This window comes from Hemitrygon akajei, chromosome 22 (genome assembly GCF_048418815.1).
Source record: "Hemitrygon akajei chromosome 22, sHemAka1.3, whole genome shotgun sequence".
In the NCBI taxonomy this organism is placed as follows: domain Eukaryota; kingdom Metazoa; phylum Chordata; class Chondrichthyes; order Myliobatiformes; family Dasyatidae; genus Hemitrygon; species Hemitrygon akajei.
The window spans coordinates 5,943,961-5,959,576 of record NC_133145.1 but is presented as its reverse complement, the minus strand read 5'-3'; the positions used below and the strand labels follow the sequence as shown (position 1 = coordinate 5,959,576).

The 15,616-nt window shown below is 41.5% G+C and overlaps 1 protein-coding gene across 1 annotated transcript in view; it reads left to right on the top strand.

Annotated features, from left to right (window-relative positions):
* The window catches only part of LOC140714945 (transmembrane protein 94-like), a 113,494-nt gene that overhangs the window by 34,655 nt on the left and 63,223 nt on the right, over positions 1 to 15,616 (top strand). The window contains exons 2-5 of the mRNA XM_073026635.1: positions 5,344 to 5,460; positions 6,412 to 6,539; positions 13,237 to 13,373; positions 14,769 to 14,971. Of these exons, the coding sequence (XP_072882736.1) occupies positions 5,344 to 5,460; positions 6,412 to 6,539; positions 13,237 to 13,373; positions 14,769 to 14,971 (585 nt within the window). The remainder of the gene's footprint in view (positions 1 to 5,343; positions 5,461 to 6,411; positions 6,540 to 13,236; positions 13,374 to 14,768; positions 14,972 to 15,616) is intronic.

Below are 15,616 nucleotides of genomic sequence, written 5' to 3'. Positions count from 1 at the left end.
TTAAGGGAGAGACTTTTTAAGATGATTTAAATTCTCTTTTCCGTCGTGTTGCTTCGGTTCCCAAGATCGAACTTTTTCCCACGAAGAATTTACAAAACGAAACGGCTTAAAGGCACTAACCTTTCCTTTACAGAACTATTCCCAATCCTTTCTGCTATTTCGCAGGGATTAACACGAGAACAGTCAACAAATTCCTTCCGAATAAGGATCAAACAAGGTCGAACCTGTTTCACCGTCAAAATCGATTCTCCTCGATCTTTAACTCCCGAACTCCGATCTTCACTCTCCACTGATTCTCAACTAGCAGTATTGTAAAGAAATTGCTGGCAATGACCTTTTAAACTTTAGGCATTAGATAAGACTTCATCTTTCAACTAAACTGCGTCATAACATTAAATCGCGCAGTGGCATGAAGTCAACATGGCAAATCCAGCCGCAAACTGCCCCTCCTCACAGGGAGGGGTCCTCCTTTTAAACCCTGTTTTAAAAAAAACCTGCCACATGACCTCTACTGGCAGGAAAATGACATCACTCCACCATCACAAGACCATTACCTCAAGTCCAGTATAGCTTCAACCCCAGTCACGGGACAAGGGTACCACTGTCACGGGTACGTAACATACTCAAAAAATATTATCTTTATCTATGTCACAATAATGGACAAACGCAATCTGCCTAAGTAATAACACACAAACCATTGTACTTTTCATGTCTATATTGAACATTGTTTAATAATTCACAGTCCAGGCTGGAAAAAGTATGTAAACCCTTGTATTTAATAACTGGTAGAACCTCCTTTGGCAGCAATTACCTCCACCAAACATTTCCTGTAGCCGCTGATCAGACTTGCACGATGGCAAGGAGGAATTTTAGGCCGTTCATTTCATCAATATTTCTGGGTTACCTTGCATGAACAGCCCTCTTCAGGTCATGCCACAGCATTTCAGTTAGGTTAAGGTCTGGACTCTGACTTGGCCATTCCAAAACACACATTTTCTTCTTTTTAAACCATTCCGTTGTTGATTTACTCTTGTGTTTCGGATCTTCTTCTATCATGCAAGCTTCATCATCCATTAAGCTTCAGGTGATGGACTGCTTCTCTAACATACTCCTGTAAAATATCTTGATACAATTTGAAATCATTGTTCCCTCAACAATTGTAAACTATCCAGGCCCTGAGGCAGCAAAGATGCTCCTTCCACCGTGCTTCACAGTTAGGATGGGTTTTGGCATTGGTGCGTAGTGCCCTTTTTCCTCCAAACATAGCAATGTGAATTTCTGCCAAGAAGTTCAACTTTTGTCTTATCTGTCCACAGAACATTGTCCCAGAAGCATTGCAGGTTTTCTTTTGCAAACTTGAGACGTGCAACAATGGTTTTTATTTTTGGAGAGCAGTGCTTTCCTTCATGGTGTCCTTTCAAGAACAACATTTTTGTTCAATGTTTTTCTTATAGTGGACACATGAACAAAAACATTAACAAGTTCTAGAGATTTCTGCAGGTCTTTTTGCTGTTACCCTTGGGTTCTTTTTCACTCCCTTCAGCATTGCATGTTGTGCTGTAATCTTTGCAGGATGCCCACTCTTAGAGTGGCAACAGTACTGAATTTCCTCCATTTGTCGATTAATTTCTCCTACTGTGAACTGATGAATACACAGACCTTTAGAAATGCTTTTGTAGCCTTTTCCAGCTTAATGCATCTCTACAATTCCTCTTCTAAGGTCCTCTGGAAGTTGTTTTGTTCAAGGCATGGTGCACATAAACAGATCTTTCTTGAGAAACACAGGCTCTGTCAGTAACCTGACTTAGTGCGACTTTTTTAAGAACAGGGCACCTCTACAACCCATACCTCCGATCTCAACTCATGGATTGGAACACCTGACTCCGAATAGCTTTAATAGAAAGCAATAAAGTTTACTTTCTTTATTGAAGCTAGACTGTGATTGTTTAAATGGTGTACTCAGTATTTACGAGAAGTACAATTATTTGTGTTATTGTCTATTGTCACTTAGATGAAGATCAGTACGCAATATAAGTAATTAATGCAAAAGAACAGGTAATTGCAGAGGGTTTACAAACTTTTTCTTGTAACTGTAGAAAGCAGTGGTTATACATTAGGCTGGTGCTACAGTTTCAGGTTGCACTAAAATTTTTCTAATATTATAGGATAAAAGCTGTTAAGCCTCTGCTCCTGCTTTAAGTGCTAAGCCCAAATTTCACCTTCATAAACTACTCAGGACACTGCCTTGATCTGCTGCTGGCTTGCTCCTCACTGTAATTTGATGCTCCAAATGCATGCAATACACTTGTCAAAGGTAACTGACTTACCTCACTAAGGGTTCCAATGTTATGGCTATTTTTTTGGCAAATTACCCCACTTGCCACCCCTCTTAAATCCCAAGTACATTTGCTTTTGTGCATAGTTCTCTTCTTAGTTACCCAGAGCAAAGGAAACCTGTTGTTAAATCTATTCTCCACTTCCACCAAAAATCCATTTTGTAAGAACGTAACTAAACTGTTCAGTGTCTCTGCCTTCCACTAAGATGGTGGCTCTTCTTTTGCCTTGGTGCTGTTTTCCTGCTCTTACAATTATTCCTTGATTCCCTTGATGTATTAAAAACCTATGAAATTCTGCTTTGAAATTAGCCACTGAGCTTCTACAGCTTTCTCGAGTAATTCCAGTAAGATTTTCCACACACAAAATGCTGGAGAAACTCAGCAGGCCAGGTAGCATCTATGGAAGAGTAAAGTCAACATTTTGGGCTGAGACCCTTCAGCAGGACTGGAGAAAAAAAGATGAGATTTTTTTCTTGTTTCCAATAAAATTTGCTATCCTTTGTATGAAGTAATTCCTTATTTCAGCCCAGATGGCCAGCTCTTATTTTAAAATTCTGATCTCCTGATGATGGACATAGCATCTGGTGAATCAGGAGGGCCAGCTCATGTGCTACCCTCCCCTGGACTGCTACAACAAGCAAGCCTACGGCTTAAGACTTAGTCTCAAGACTGCAACCAAGGCCACACAACTCCCCCACTTTTTCTCACCAATAAACAGGGGAAATGAACTTGCGTCATTTTACATTATCAATGCACAACAAGGACTTGCAATCACAAAGCGAAACCTCCAAGATAGTTACTCGCTGTCAGACTGCACATTGCACACTGTGCAGTGCCTCTGACATCTTTCTGTAGTAGGCAGTAACACAGTCTACACCAAGTCCTGCTCCTCTGCCAATGAGCAGCTTACTGATGGGGTAGACCTGCCATACTTGATGTTCTTAACATCCAGCATTGTCTTGCAATTTTAAAAAATAAAGACAAAAACACCTTTGGTTCCTGAGAGGCTGCTGCATCTGAATGTACTGCCATCTTACCAGAAGTCATAAAGTAAAAGTAAAGCCAAAATGGGAAAGCTTCTCAGGCAGCAATTGTGCAGGTTCAAACATACTGTAGTTAAGCAGAACTTAGAACATCCTCTGTTCTGTTCAAAACTGATCTGATTGACCTGCTGAAAACCTTGTGAACAGGGGTCATGCCATGTAGTCTGCTGAAAAAAAAAGTGATAACTCACCATGCATCACTTACTTGCATCCATTTGCCTAAGACATCACTTGCAATAAAGCTATCTAGGAATTGTGCCCATGAACAATAGTTAACTCAGTGCAAGTATCAGCCACTCACTGATGAACTGGAATTAAATCTATGTTGGGTGCAAGTTCTCTATAATTCAATGTTCCTGTCTTAATGCATTGCCTTGTCTGATGTTGGACTGGCTAGGAAAGTAAGCTCTTTGTATTGGGATTGCAGTACATTTGTGGTATCATCCTGTTGGGTACCACTTCTGATGGCTTCCACAACATTTCCAAGCCCTCAGAAGCCCTTGTCCTCCTTGCTAATTCGTTCAGCAATGCACAGAGGCATGTTCGAAATCATTGTGGAACCAGGCCCCAGGAAACAATAAACATCAGTGAATAATTTAAAATTCCTACTATAACAAGATGGTATTTATAATTGCATTTATCAATGTCAAGACATTAAACAACAATATATAAACTCAAAGTACACTGCAGATGCTGTGGTGAAAGCAACACGTACAACACGCTGGAGGAACTCAGCAGGTCGGGCAGCATCTGTGGAAACTAGCAGTCAACGTTTCGGGCGGAGACCCTTTGTCAGGACTGAAGAGGGAGGGAGCAGGGGCTCTTTAAAGAAGGTGGGGGGGGGGGAGGGTGGGAAGAAGGCTGGTAGGTGCCAGGTGAAAAACCAATCAAAGGAAAGATCAAGGGGGTGGGGGAGTGGAAGCAGGGAGGGGATAGGCAGGAAAGGTGAAGAAGGAATGTAAGGCGAAAGCACTGTGTAGTAAAAGAAGGCAGGATCATGAGAGAGGTGTTAGGCAGCTGGAGGAGGAGGCAGAGTGAAACTGAGATGGGGGAAGGGAGAGGGAGGGAATTACTGGAAGTTGGAGAATTCAATGTTCATACCGAGGGGCTGGAGACTACCCAGACGGTATATGAGGTGTTGCTCTTCCAACCTGAGTTTGGCTCATCATGGCAGTACAGGAGGCCATTTATGGACATATCCAAATGGGAATGGGAAGGGACCGCTTCGTCAAGCACCTCCACTCCGTCCGCCACAACAGACAGGATCTCCCAGTTGCCACCCACTTCATCTCTGCTTCACATTCCCATTTGGATATGTCCTTGTACTGCCATGATGAGGCCAAACTCGGGTTGGTGGAGCAACACCTCATATACCATCTGAGTAGTCTCCAGCCCCTCGGCATGAACATTGAATTCTCCAACTTCTGGTAATAACCTCCCTCTCCCTTCCCCCATCCCAGTTTCACTCTGCCTTCTTCTACTACACAGTGCTTTCGTCTTACATTCCTCCTTCACCTTTCCTGCCTATCCCCTCCCTGCTTCCACTCCCCCACCCCTTTGATCTTTCCTCTTATTGGTTTTTCACCTGGCGCCTACCAGCCTTCTCCTACCCACCCTCCCCCCACCTTTTTTATAGGGCCCCTGGCCTCTGAAGGGTCTCTGCCCGAAACGTTGACTGCTCATTTCCACGGATGCTGCCCGACCTGCTGAGTTCCTCCAGCATGTTGTACATGTTAATATATAAACCCAGTATATTACTGCTATTTGCGGTTGCACCGGGAAAGCAAATCTACGCAGTTGACATGACCGTAGGTTAAGTTACATTCTCAATCTTATTTAATTGAAATACTGTTGGTATCTATGTTGCCAGGATAGACTCAGCCCATTTAGGAGTATTTTTGTGGTATGATCATTTAACTACCTTTTTGATAGGAAGAATAGATTTTTCTATTATTATTTTACAGGATGAGATGGCAAACTTGGGCCTTTCCACCAGACAAGCTCTGATGATGCTACGTAATCAGCTCACTGCAATCCTAGAAGATCACCAGAAGCAGCAGAGTAAAAAGAATTCTTGGAAGGTCAGGAGTAATGAAAGCTCTAAAGCTAAGGTCCACAACAATTGCTGTCTGTTCTGGCTGCAGTTGCCATTCTCAGTTGTTCAAATCCACCAAATTCACTAGTTTCCCTTATCCAATGCGTTGCACCTGCAAAAAGAACTAACGAGTTTGTCAAGCATGGTTTTCTTACCATAAATCTGTACTGACTTTGCCTAATCCTACTAATAAATTCTAGCAATTTTCCTACTTTGATGTCAAACTGGGTTATATTTAATCTCCTCTTCTGTCTCAAATGAATTACATTTGCTACTTCTGAATTTAGGAGTATTTAGGAGTTAAGTTATATAGGATTTATGAAGATGATAATCAACTCATCTTCTATCTTCATCACTGCTTCGTTCAGAAACGACGATCAAGCTGAGGCATTTCAATCTTCCACAGTCTTGATGTTTTGTGTCTTTGCAGCCATTCCACCATTCAAACCATAGATAATTTTATTTCCTTAATTCTGTACCTTCAGTGGACACCTAAATACCTTCACACATCATTAGGTGTTTGTTGCATGTTGAACTTATGTCCTGCTGCAGTTAAGACAGGAATGGACAAGGAGGTTTTCACATTTCAGCTGGGAGATGGTGCCTTTCATTGGAAGCTGTGGGTCTAGACTCCATTAGTAGTTGACACAAACTAGTCTTGCAGATGATACTCCCTCAGTCAAAATTTCTGATAGCACTATACATATTACTACTCACAACTGAGTCAGTTTATAATCTTTCTTCCCTTTGTTTTGGTATGACACTACTGATTCTGTGTTAGCAGTCTCACAGTCTTGAAATGCAGAGTTTATTTTGACTTTGGCTTCATGTAGGAACTTGAGTTACACAGCTGGTGTGGGCATTTTACATATTTGTTAAATACTTAAACTGTGTGTAATTTCTATGGAAATGTGACTTCCACTCCATCTAATTGTAGGAAGTGTGGCTTAAGGGCTTCCTCAACCCAAGCAACCGAACCTCCAGCTTCCACTGGCCAGGGGCAGCTCTCATGCTGCTAGCAGCAGTCTTGCTGCTTTGTTGCTATGACAACCAGCCAATTGGAAGGTAAGCAGAATCTCATTGAATCTAGTGTTTGTCATAAGACTAGTGATCTTTTTTGGTGCAGAAACAAGATGCAGTGGAGCAAATATTTGTTAAACCAATTAGGAGCATCGCTGCTAATTGATGATGACTAATTACCAATAAGTTTATGATAACCCAAAGAAAATGACAAAAAACTGCCACCTAACATCACAAACTCCTAAGAATAATGTATCTAAACATCAAAGGTTACTGATAAACATGCCTTGAACACATCTGTTGTCACATGTAAGATGCTTCTTAAATTTGGTTATCTGTTTCAGCTGTTTGGTAGACTTGCAGATAGGAATTTAGTGTTCTGTTGTGTACAACAGCTACTTGTGGAGACTGTAATGCTGGCAGTTGTATACTGCTTAAGATGAGAAATGTTGATCTTGAAAGGGAATCGTTTCCTAGCTTCACTGTCAGCATGTCCCCTGTGGCCATACCCCTCAATAACAAATATACCAATTTGGATACTGTTGGGGGGATGACTTAACTGGGACAAGCTCCGGAAGCCGGATCTCTGGCTCTGCAGTGCAGAAGGGAGGAGGGAAGAAGAGGAGAAGCGGTAGTGATAGGGGACTCGATAGTTAGAGGTACAGACAGGAGGTTCTGTAGTCGCAACAGAGACTCCCAGATGGTTTGTTGCATCACAGGTGCCAGGGTCAGGGATGCCTCTGATCTCGTGCACAGCATTCTGAAATGTGAGATTGAGCAGCCAGATGTCTTGGTATACATCGGTACCAATGACGTAGGAAGAAAGAGTGAGGAGATCCTGAAGAGTGAGTATAGAGAGCTTGGTAGGAAGTTAAAAAGCAGGACTTCGAGGGTGGTAATCTCAGGATTGCTACCTGTGCAACATGCCAGTGAGGGTAAGAATAGGATGCTCTGGAGGATGAACACATGGCTGAGGAACTGGTGTAGGGGGCAGAGTTTCAGATTTCAGGATCATTGGGACCTCTTCTGGGGCAGGTGGGACCTGTACAAGAGAGACGGGTTACACCTGAACTACAGGGAGACCAATATCCTTGCAGGGAGGTTTGTTAGTGCTATTGGGGAGGATTTAAACTAGATTTGCTGGGGGATGGGAACCAGAGTGCCAGGGTAGATAGTGGAGCGGGGGTTAAATAAGTTATGTTTATAAATAAGTAAATAAGTTTCATGCAAAGTCACAAATAGAAGGGTTGTGTGTGGTGGTAGTAATCTTCTGAGGTGTGTATTTCAATGTGAGGAGTATTGTGGAGAAGGCTGACAAGCTGAGGGTGTGGATTGACACGTAGAATTATGACATTGTAGCCATTAGTGAAACTTGGCTACAGGAGGGGCAGGACTGGCAGCTCAATGTTCCAGGGTTCCGATGTTTCAGATATGATAGAGGCAGAGGGATGAAGGATGGGGTTGGCATTGCTAGTCAGGGAAAATGTTACAGCAGTGCTCAGGCAGGACAGATTAGAGGGCTTGTCTACCAAGGCCATAGGGGTGGAGCTGAGAAGCAGGAAAGGTATGACCATATTAACGGGGTTGTATTACAGACCACCCAATATTCAGCGAGAATTGGAGGAGCAAATCTGCAGAGAGATAGCAGACTACTGCAGGAAACAAACTGTTGAAAGGAGCAGTCAACGTTTCAGGCCAAGACCCTTCGTCAGGACTCTGCCGGACCTGCTGCGTTCATCCAGCTTTTTTGTACGTCTTGATTTGACCACAGCATCTGCAGTGTACTTTGTGTTTGCAGGAAACAAAGTTGTGATAGTAGGGGATTTTAATTTTCCGCATATTGATTGGGACTCCCATACTGTTAAAGGCCTAGACTGGTTAGAGTTTGTAAAATGTGTTTGGGAAAGTTTTCTAAATCAATATATAGAGGTACCAACTAGAGAGAATGCAGTATTAGATCTCCTGTTAGAAAACGAATTAGGACAGGTGACGGAAGTGTGTGTAGGGGAACAGTTTGGTTCCAGTGATCATAACACCATTAGTTTCAACTTGATCATGAATAAAGATAGATCTGGTCCTCAGGTTGAGATTCTAAACTGGAAAAAGGCCAAATTTGGAAAAAATGAGAAAGGATCTAAAAAGCGTGGATTGGGACAGGTTGTTTTCTGGCAAGGATGTCGTTGGTAAGTGGGAGGCCTTCAAAGGAGAAATTTTGAGAGTGTAGAGTTTGTATGTTCCTGTCAGGATTAAAGGCAAAGTGAATAAGAATAAGGAGCCTTGGTTCTCTAGGGATATCGGAACACTGATAAAGAAGAAGAGAGAAGTGAATGACATGTATAGGAAACAGGGAACAAATAAAGTACTTGAGTATAAAAAGTGCAAAAAAAAACTTAAGGAAGAAATCAGGAGGGCTAAATGAAGACATCAGGTAGCTTTGGCAGTCAAGGTGAAGGATAATCCAAAGAGCTTCTACAGGTATATTAATTGGTCCTCTTGAAGATCAGAGTGGTTGGCTATGTATGGAACCCAAAGAAATGGGGGAGATCTTAAATGGGTTTTTTGCGGCTGTATTTACTAAGGAAACTGGCATGGAGTCAATGGAAATAAGGCAAGCAAGTAGTGAGGTCATGGAACCTATACAGATTGAAGAGGAGGAAGTGCTTGCTATCTTGAGGCAAATCAGAGTAGATAAATCCCCAGGACCTGACAGGGTATTCCCTCAGACCTTGAAGGAGACTAGTGTTGAAATTGCAGGGTCCCTGGCAGATATATTTAAAATGTCGGTATCTACGGGTGAGGTGATGGAGGATTGGAGGAGAGCTCATGTTGTTCCATTGTTTAAAAAAGTCTCTAAAAGTAATCCGGGAAATTATAGGCTGGTAAGTTTGCCGTCTGTAGTAGGTAAATTATTGGAAGGAGTACTAAGGGATAGGATCTACAAGTATTTGGATGGACAGGGACTTATTAGGGAGTCAACAGAGCTTTGTGTGTGGTAGATCATGTTTAACAAAGCTATTAGAGTTTTTCAAGGAGGTTACCAGGAAAGTGGATGAAGGGAAGGCAGTGGATGTTGTCTACATGACTTCAGTAAGGCCTTTGACAAGGTCCCACATGAGAGGTTATTCAGGAAGATTCAGCTGCTAGGTTTACATGGTGAGGTAGTAAATTGGATTAGACATTGGCTCAATGGGAGAAGTCAGAGAGTGGTAGTGGAGGACTGTGACTTGTGGTGTACCACAGGGATCAGTGCTGGGTCCATTGTTATTTGTCATCTATATCAATGATCTGGGTGATAATGTGGTAAATTGAATCAGCAAATTTGCTGATGATACAAAGATTGGAGGTGTAGTGGACAGTGAGGAAGGTTTTCAAAGCTTGCAGAGGGATTTGGACCAGCTGGAAAAATGGGCTGAAAAATGGCAGATGGAGTTTAATACAGACAAGTGTAAGGTATTGCACTTTGGAAGGACAAACCAAGGTAGAACATACAAGGTAAATGGTAGGGCACTGAGGAGTACAGTAGAACAGAGGGATCTGGGAATACAGATACATGATTCCCTAAAAGTGGTGTCACAGGTAGATAGAGTAGTAAAGAGAGCTTTTGGTACATTGGCCTTTATAAATCAAAGTATTGAGTATAAGAGTTGGAATGTTATGGTGAGGTTGTATAACCATATAACAATCACAGCATGGAAACAGGCCATTCCGGCCCTCCTAGTCCGTGCCGAACTCTTAATCTCACCTAGTCCCACCTACCCGCACTCAGCCCATAACCCTCCACTCCTTTCCTATCCATATACCTATCCAATTTTACCTTAAATGACACAACTGAACTGGCCTCTACTACTTCTACAGGAAGCTCATTCCACACAGCTATCACTCTCTGAGTAAAGAAATACCCCCTCGTGTTTCCCTTAAACTTTTGCCCCCTAACTCTCAAATCATGTCCTCTCGTTTGAATCTCCCCTACTCTCAATGGAAACAGCCTATTCACGTCAACTCTATCTATCCCTCTCAACATTTTAAATACCTCGATCAAATCCCCCCTCAACCTTCTACGCTCCAATGAATAGAGACCTAACTTGTTCAACCTTTCTCTGTAACTTAAGTGCTGAAACCCTGGTAACATCCTAGTAAATCGTCTCTGCACTCTCTCTAATTTATTGATATCTTTCCTATAATTCGGTGACCAGAACTGTACACAATATTCCAAATTTGGCCTTACCAATGCCTTGTACAATTTTAACATTACATCCCAACTTCTGTACTCAATGCTCTGATTTATAAAGGCCAGCGTTCCAAAAGCCTTCTTCACCACCCTATCTACATGAGACTCCACCTTCAGGGAACTATGCACTGTTATTCCTAGATCTCTCTGTTCCACTGCATTCCTCAATGCCCTACCATTTACCCTGTATGTTCTATTTGGATTATTCTTGCCAAAATGTAGAACCTCACACTTCTCAGCATTAAACTCCATCTGCCAACGTTCAGCCCATTCTTCTAACCGGCATAAATCTCCCTGCAAGCTTTGAAAACCCACCTCATTATCCACAACACCTCCTACCTTAGTATCATCAGCATACTTACTAATCCAATTTACCACCCCATCATCCAGATCATTTATGTATATTACAAACAACATTGGGCCCAAAACAGATCCCTGAGGCACCCCGCTAGTCACCGGCCTCCATCCCGATAAACAATTATCCACCACTACTCTCTGGCATCTCCCATCTAGCCACTGTTGAATCCATTTTATTACTCCAGCATTAATACCTAACGACTGAACCTTCTTAACTAACCTTCCATGTGGAACTTTGTCAAAGGCCTTGCTGAAGTCCATATAGACTACATCCACTGCCTTACCCTCGTCAACATTCCTCGTAACTACTTCAAAAAATTCAATAAGGTTTGTCAAACATGACCTTCCACGCACAAATCCATGCTGGCTACTCCTAATCAGATCCTGTCTATCCAGATAATTATAAATACTATCTCTAAGAATACTTTCCATTAATTTACCCACCACTGATGTCAAACTGACAGGTCTATAATTGCCAGGCTTACTTCTAGAACCCTTTTTAAACAATGGAACCACATGAGCAATACGCCAATCCTCCGGCACAATCCCTGTTTCTAATGACATCTGAAAGATCTCCGTCAGAGCTCCTGCTATCTCTACACAAACTTCCCTCAAGGTCCTGGGGAACATCCGGTCAGGACCCGGAGATTTATCCACTTTTAAATTTCTTAAAACGCATTGGTGAGGCCAAATTTGGAGTATTGTGTGCAGTTTTGGTCACCGAATTACAGGAAGGATATTAATAAGGTTGAAAGAGAAGGTTTACAAGGATGTTGCTGGGACTTGTGAAACTGAGTTACAGAGAAAAGTTGAATAGGTTAGGACTTTATACCCTGGAGCGTAGAAGAATGAGGGGAGACTTGATAGAGGTATATAAAATTATGATGGGTTTAGATAGAGTGAATGCAAGCAGGCTTTTCCACTGAGGCTAGGGGAAGGCAAAAGAACCAGAGGACATGGGTTAAGGGTGAAGGGGGAAAAGTTTAAAGGGAACATTGGGGGGGGGGGGGGTGCTTCCCAGAGTGGTGGGAGTGTGGAATGAGCTGCCAGATGAAGTTGTAAAAATGCAGGCTCACTTTTAACATTTAAAAAAAACTTGAGCAGGTACATGGATGGAGCGTGTATGGAGGGATATGGGCCAGTTGTGGGTTAGTGGGACTAGGCAGAAAAATGGTTCAGCACAGCCAAGAAGGGCCAAAAGGCCTGTTTCTGTGCTGTAATGTTCTATGGTTCTGTCAAGGTCAGGTCGAGTTCCTTCGGGATTATATCGCCAGATTTACTTTGCATTTTCCTTAGTGAATAAAATATTTTAACTATTTCATAAATAGCTTCATTCTTAAACGAGGTGGTAAGAATGAATATAAATTATTGTTGCATAAGGTAAGCATGTCCATTTTCTGTTTTTGCCATTCAGGTTTTACTTTTAGCTGATTCTATAATGGTTAAAAGTTGATGCTGCATTCATCTTAGAACACTAAGAAAAAGATGTTTGCGATTTCCCTTATCTCAATTTCTAATTTTTTTTCTTTTATGTTTATGTAAAATTGGCTGCTAATCTTTATATGTAGACTAGATTCATAAAATGATCCAGTAGCTGATCAAGCATTTTGCCACTCGTCCTCTACATTTTGCTACTTTTGAGATTTGACATTTACAAAGTATTGCTTAGGAATATGTGCAGAGCATTCTTGATGGGCTGAATGGGTTAGTTCTGCTCCAATGTCATGATCATATAGAAACGTTTCCTAGGTTGACAACTGTCTCAGATTAGATATTTCACCTCTACTGTGGTTTAGCATTGTCTGTCTTTACATGAATTCTTGAGCCAGTGCAATAAACGTCTGTTTGTACACTCAGTAAGATACAAGTGGGGGGGGGGGGGGAAGGAAAGGGGTTACTACTATGTTCTTATCACAGTTAGCTTAGTATGACATCTTTCTAACTCCCAATTCTTTGTCTGTGAGCCTTCATTGAAAGCTTGCAACATTATTGGTGCAGAGATGTTGTAAATATTGGAAAAGATTAATTAAAGTAAGGATTCACAATATTGGCCTTAAGCAGATTACTGTTTGGGATCACAGTGCTTGCTTCAGGTTACTGAATGCTCTTGATACTGTCTATCTTTGACTAAAGGCAGATAATTGTACTTTCTGATAGCCAGGGCAGTGCAGTACTGAATGCAGGAGTTCTGTTCCTTCTGGTATTCCTCAACCTGTATGTGATTGGAAGACAGGGGCGACTGAAAAAGGGAGAGGTCGTTGCCAGACTACAAGAAATCATCAAGAAGCTAAACGGTGAATAAACTCAAACATTTATTGGATCTGATAACCATTCTGAACAAGAAAATAAGTGGGGCATTGTGCAGTGCAACCCCAGCAAAGGGACCATTCCCTTTTAAAAACTCTAAGCCCTACTCATAGAACCATAGAACACTACAGCACAGTACAGGCCCTTCAGCCCTCCATGTTGTGCCAATCCATATAATCTTAAAAAAAGTACTAAACCCACACTACCCCATAACCCTCCATTTTTTTTTCCATTTCCAAGTGGTGTCATTTGAAGAGCCATCTAGAATAAGCACCCTCAGAATTGCAGTAATGGGCTCCTGAACTGTTAATGCAGTGCAGTCATCACTTTATATTTGTTCCTGGTTTTCCTGAAGTTTGAGTTGAGTTTGCCAACCCTGCCCTGCTTTAATCCATTCTCTGTATTAGCAAAAATAACATTCCCATGCGCTTGTCAATAAGCCTTAGACTCTTTACATTAAAAATGATGCCTATTTATCTTGCATTTTTCTCTGTGCCAAATCTATGTCTACTCTGCCTATTGGACAGATTTAATTTTCTTATAACTAATTCTACAATCCCTCCAGTTGTATATTCACCGTGCCCCTGTCTTCTACCAAATCCTTTGTAGCCTCCTCCAAAGCACCACCAGAGAATCTCTGCCCAATGATGATGGACCCTTTCAGAAGAAACTCTGTAGTTCCTACCTTCTCCAGAAACAGTGATTCTGAAATCTGAAGCCCTCCCTCCTACACCCCTCTTGTCACCCATTCATTTGTACTATAATTGTATTCCTATATAACGGTATACAACACTTGAAGTATTCCAGAGAATACAACATTGGGCATCCTTGCTGTTCAATCAGGACTTTATTCCTCTTATCCACATTGTTCATACCATAGTATGTCAAGACCTCTGGCTATTAACCCTCCTTTCTTCAATTGTGACATCCTTGAGTCCAGGCATGTGTGTTGTCTTGCTGGTGCCAGGATCATAGAAGTACCTGTCCATTCTCTTTGGACCCTTGCTAGACTATCCAAAGTTAAATTTTGCTCTCCCATTTAACAATACTGAGAAAGTTTTGAAGTGCAATGCACCTTGATTACCTGCTTGCCTTCCTTACCTGCCTTGCAGTCACTTGTTCCCTTGAATGCATTTTTTTTAAACTGTGGGATGGCCATTTCTAAAAACATGCTATTTTTGTAACTTGCACCCTCAATGTACCCCCTGTGTTGTTCAAACTATTTTGAAATTGTATTTTTATACATAATACATTGAGAATGTTCAAAACAGATAGCTTTTATGAATGCCCGATTAAATAATGTTTAAAACTCCTATTTTTTTATTTGTGTGAAGTAAAAGTTAGTTTTAATTTCTAATTTATGTCTTCTTCAATGTTTGCAGAAACTCTTGTGGGTAATGAGGATTTGAAATGGGAGAATACATCATACCCAGACCTCTTTATGCCTTCTGCTCCATCCTGGTCACTCCACTGGGCCTATAGAGATGGGCATCTGGTTAATCTTCCTGTCTGTTTGTTAGTGGAAGGTGATATCATTGCACTAAGACCAGGTCAAGAGTCCTTTGCTTCTTTGAGAGGTATTAAGGTAAACTTAGCTATTTTCCTTTATTTATGTGCATCAGTCTTGAAAATTTGTCTTGTGTACTGGGTGGTGATAAGTGTGTTGTCACTCTTTCAAAGAGGAGACAGTGAGGGGTTGGTGGGAGTGGGAAGGAAAAAAGATATAACCTAGAATGAGCAAGAGGATAAAACATGAAAAGAATAGGACCTATCAAGTGTGACAGTGGGAAAGTGTGTATGGAACCAGAGGAAGTAGCAGAGGTACTTAATGAATACAGTCGGCCCTCCTTATCCGTGGGTTCCGCATGCACGGATTCAACCAACCACGGATCGAGAAAACCCAGAAGTTCTCTCTCCAGCACTTGTTGTTTGAGCATGTACAGACTTTTTTTTCTTGTCATTATTCCCTAAACAATACAGTACAACAACTATTTACATAGCATTTACATTGTATTAGGTATTATAAGTAATCTAGAGATAACTTAAAGTAAATGGGAGGATGTGCATAGGTTACTGCGGATCGCGAATTGAAAAAAAAGACCGGAAGTTCTCCTAAGTCGGAACAGGTATATCCAGTATTGTTTAGTCAAATGTTTGTCTTAGTGTATAGTATATATTTTACCTTTCTATGCATATAAAACACTTAAGAAATGTATGTATTTCAATAATT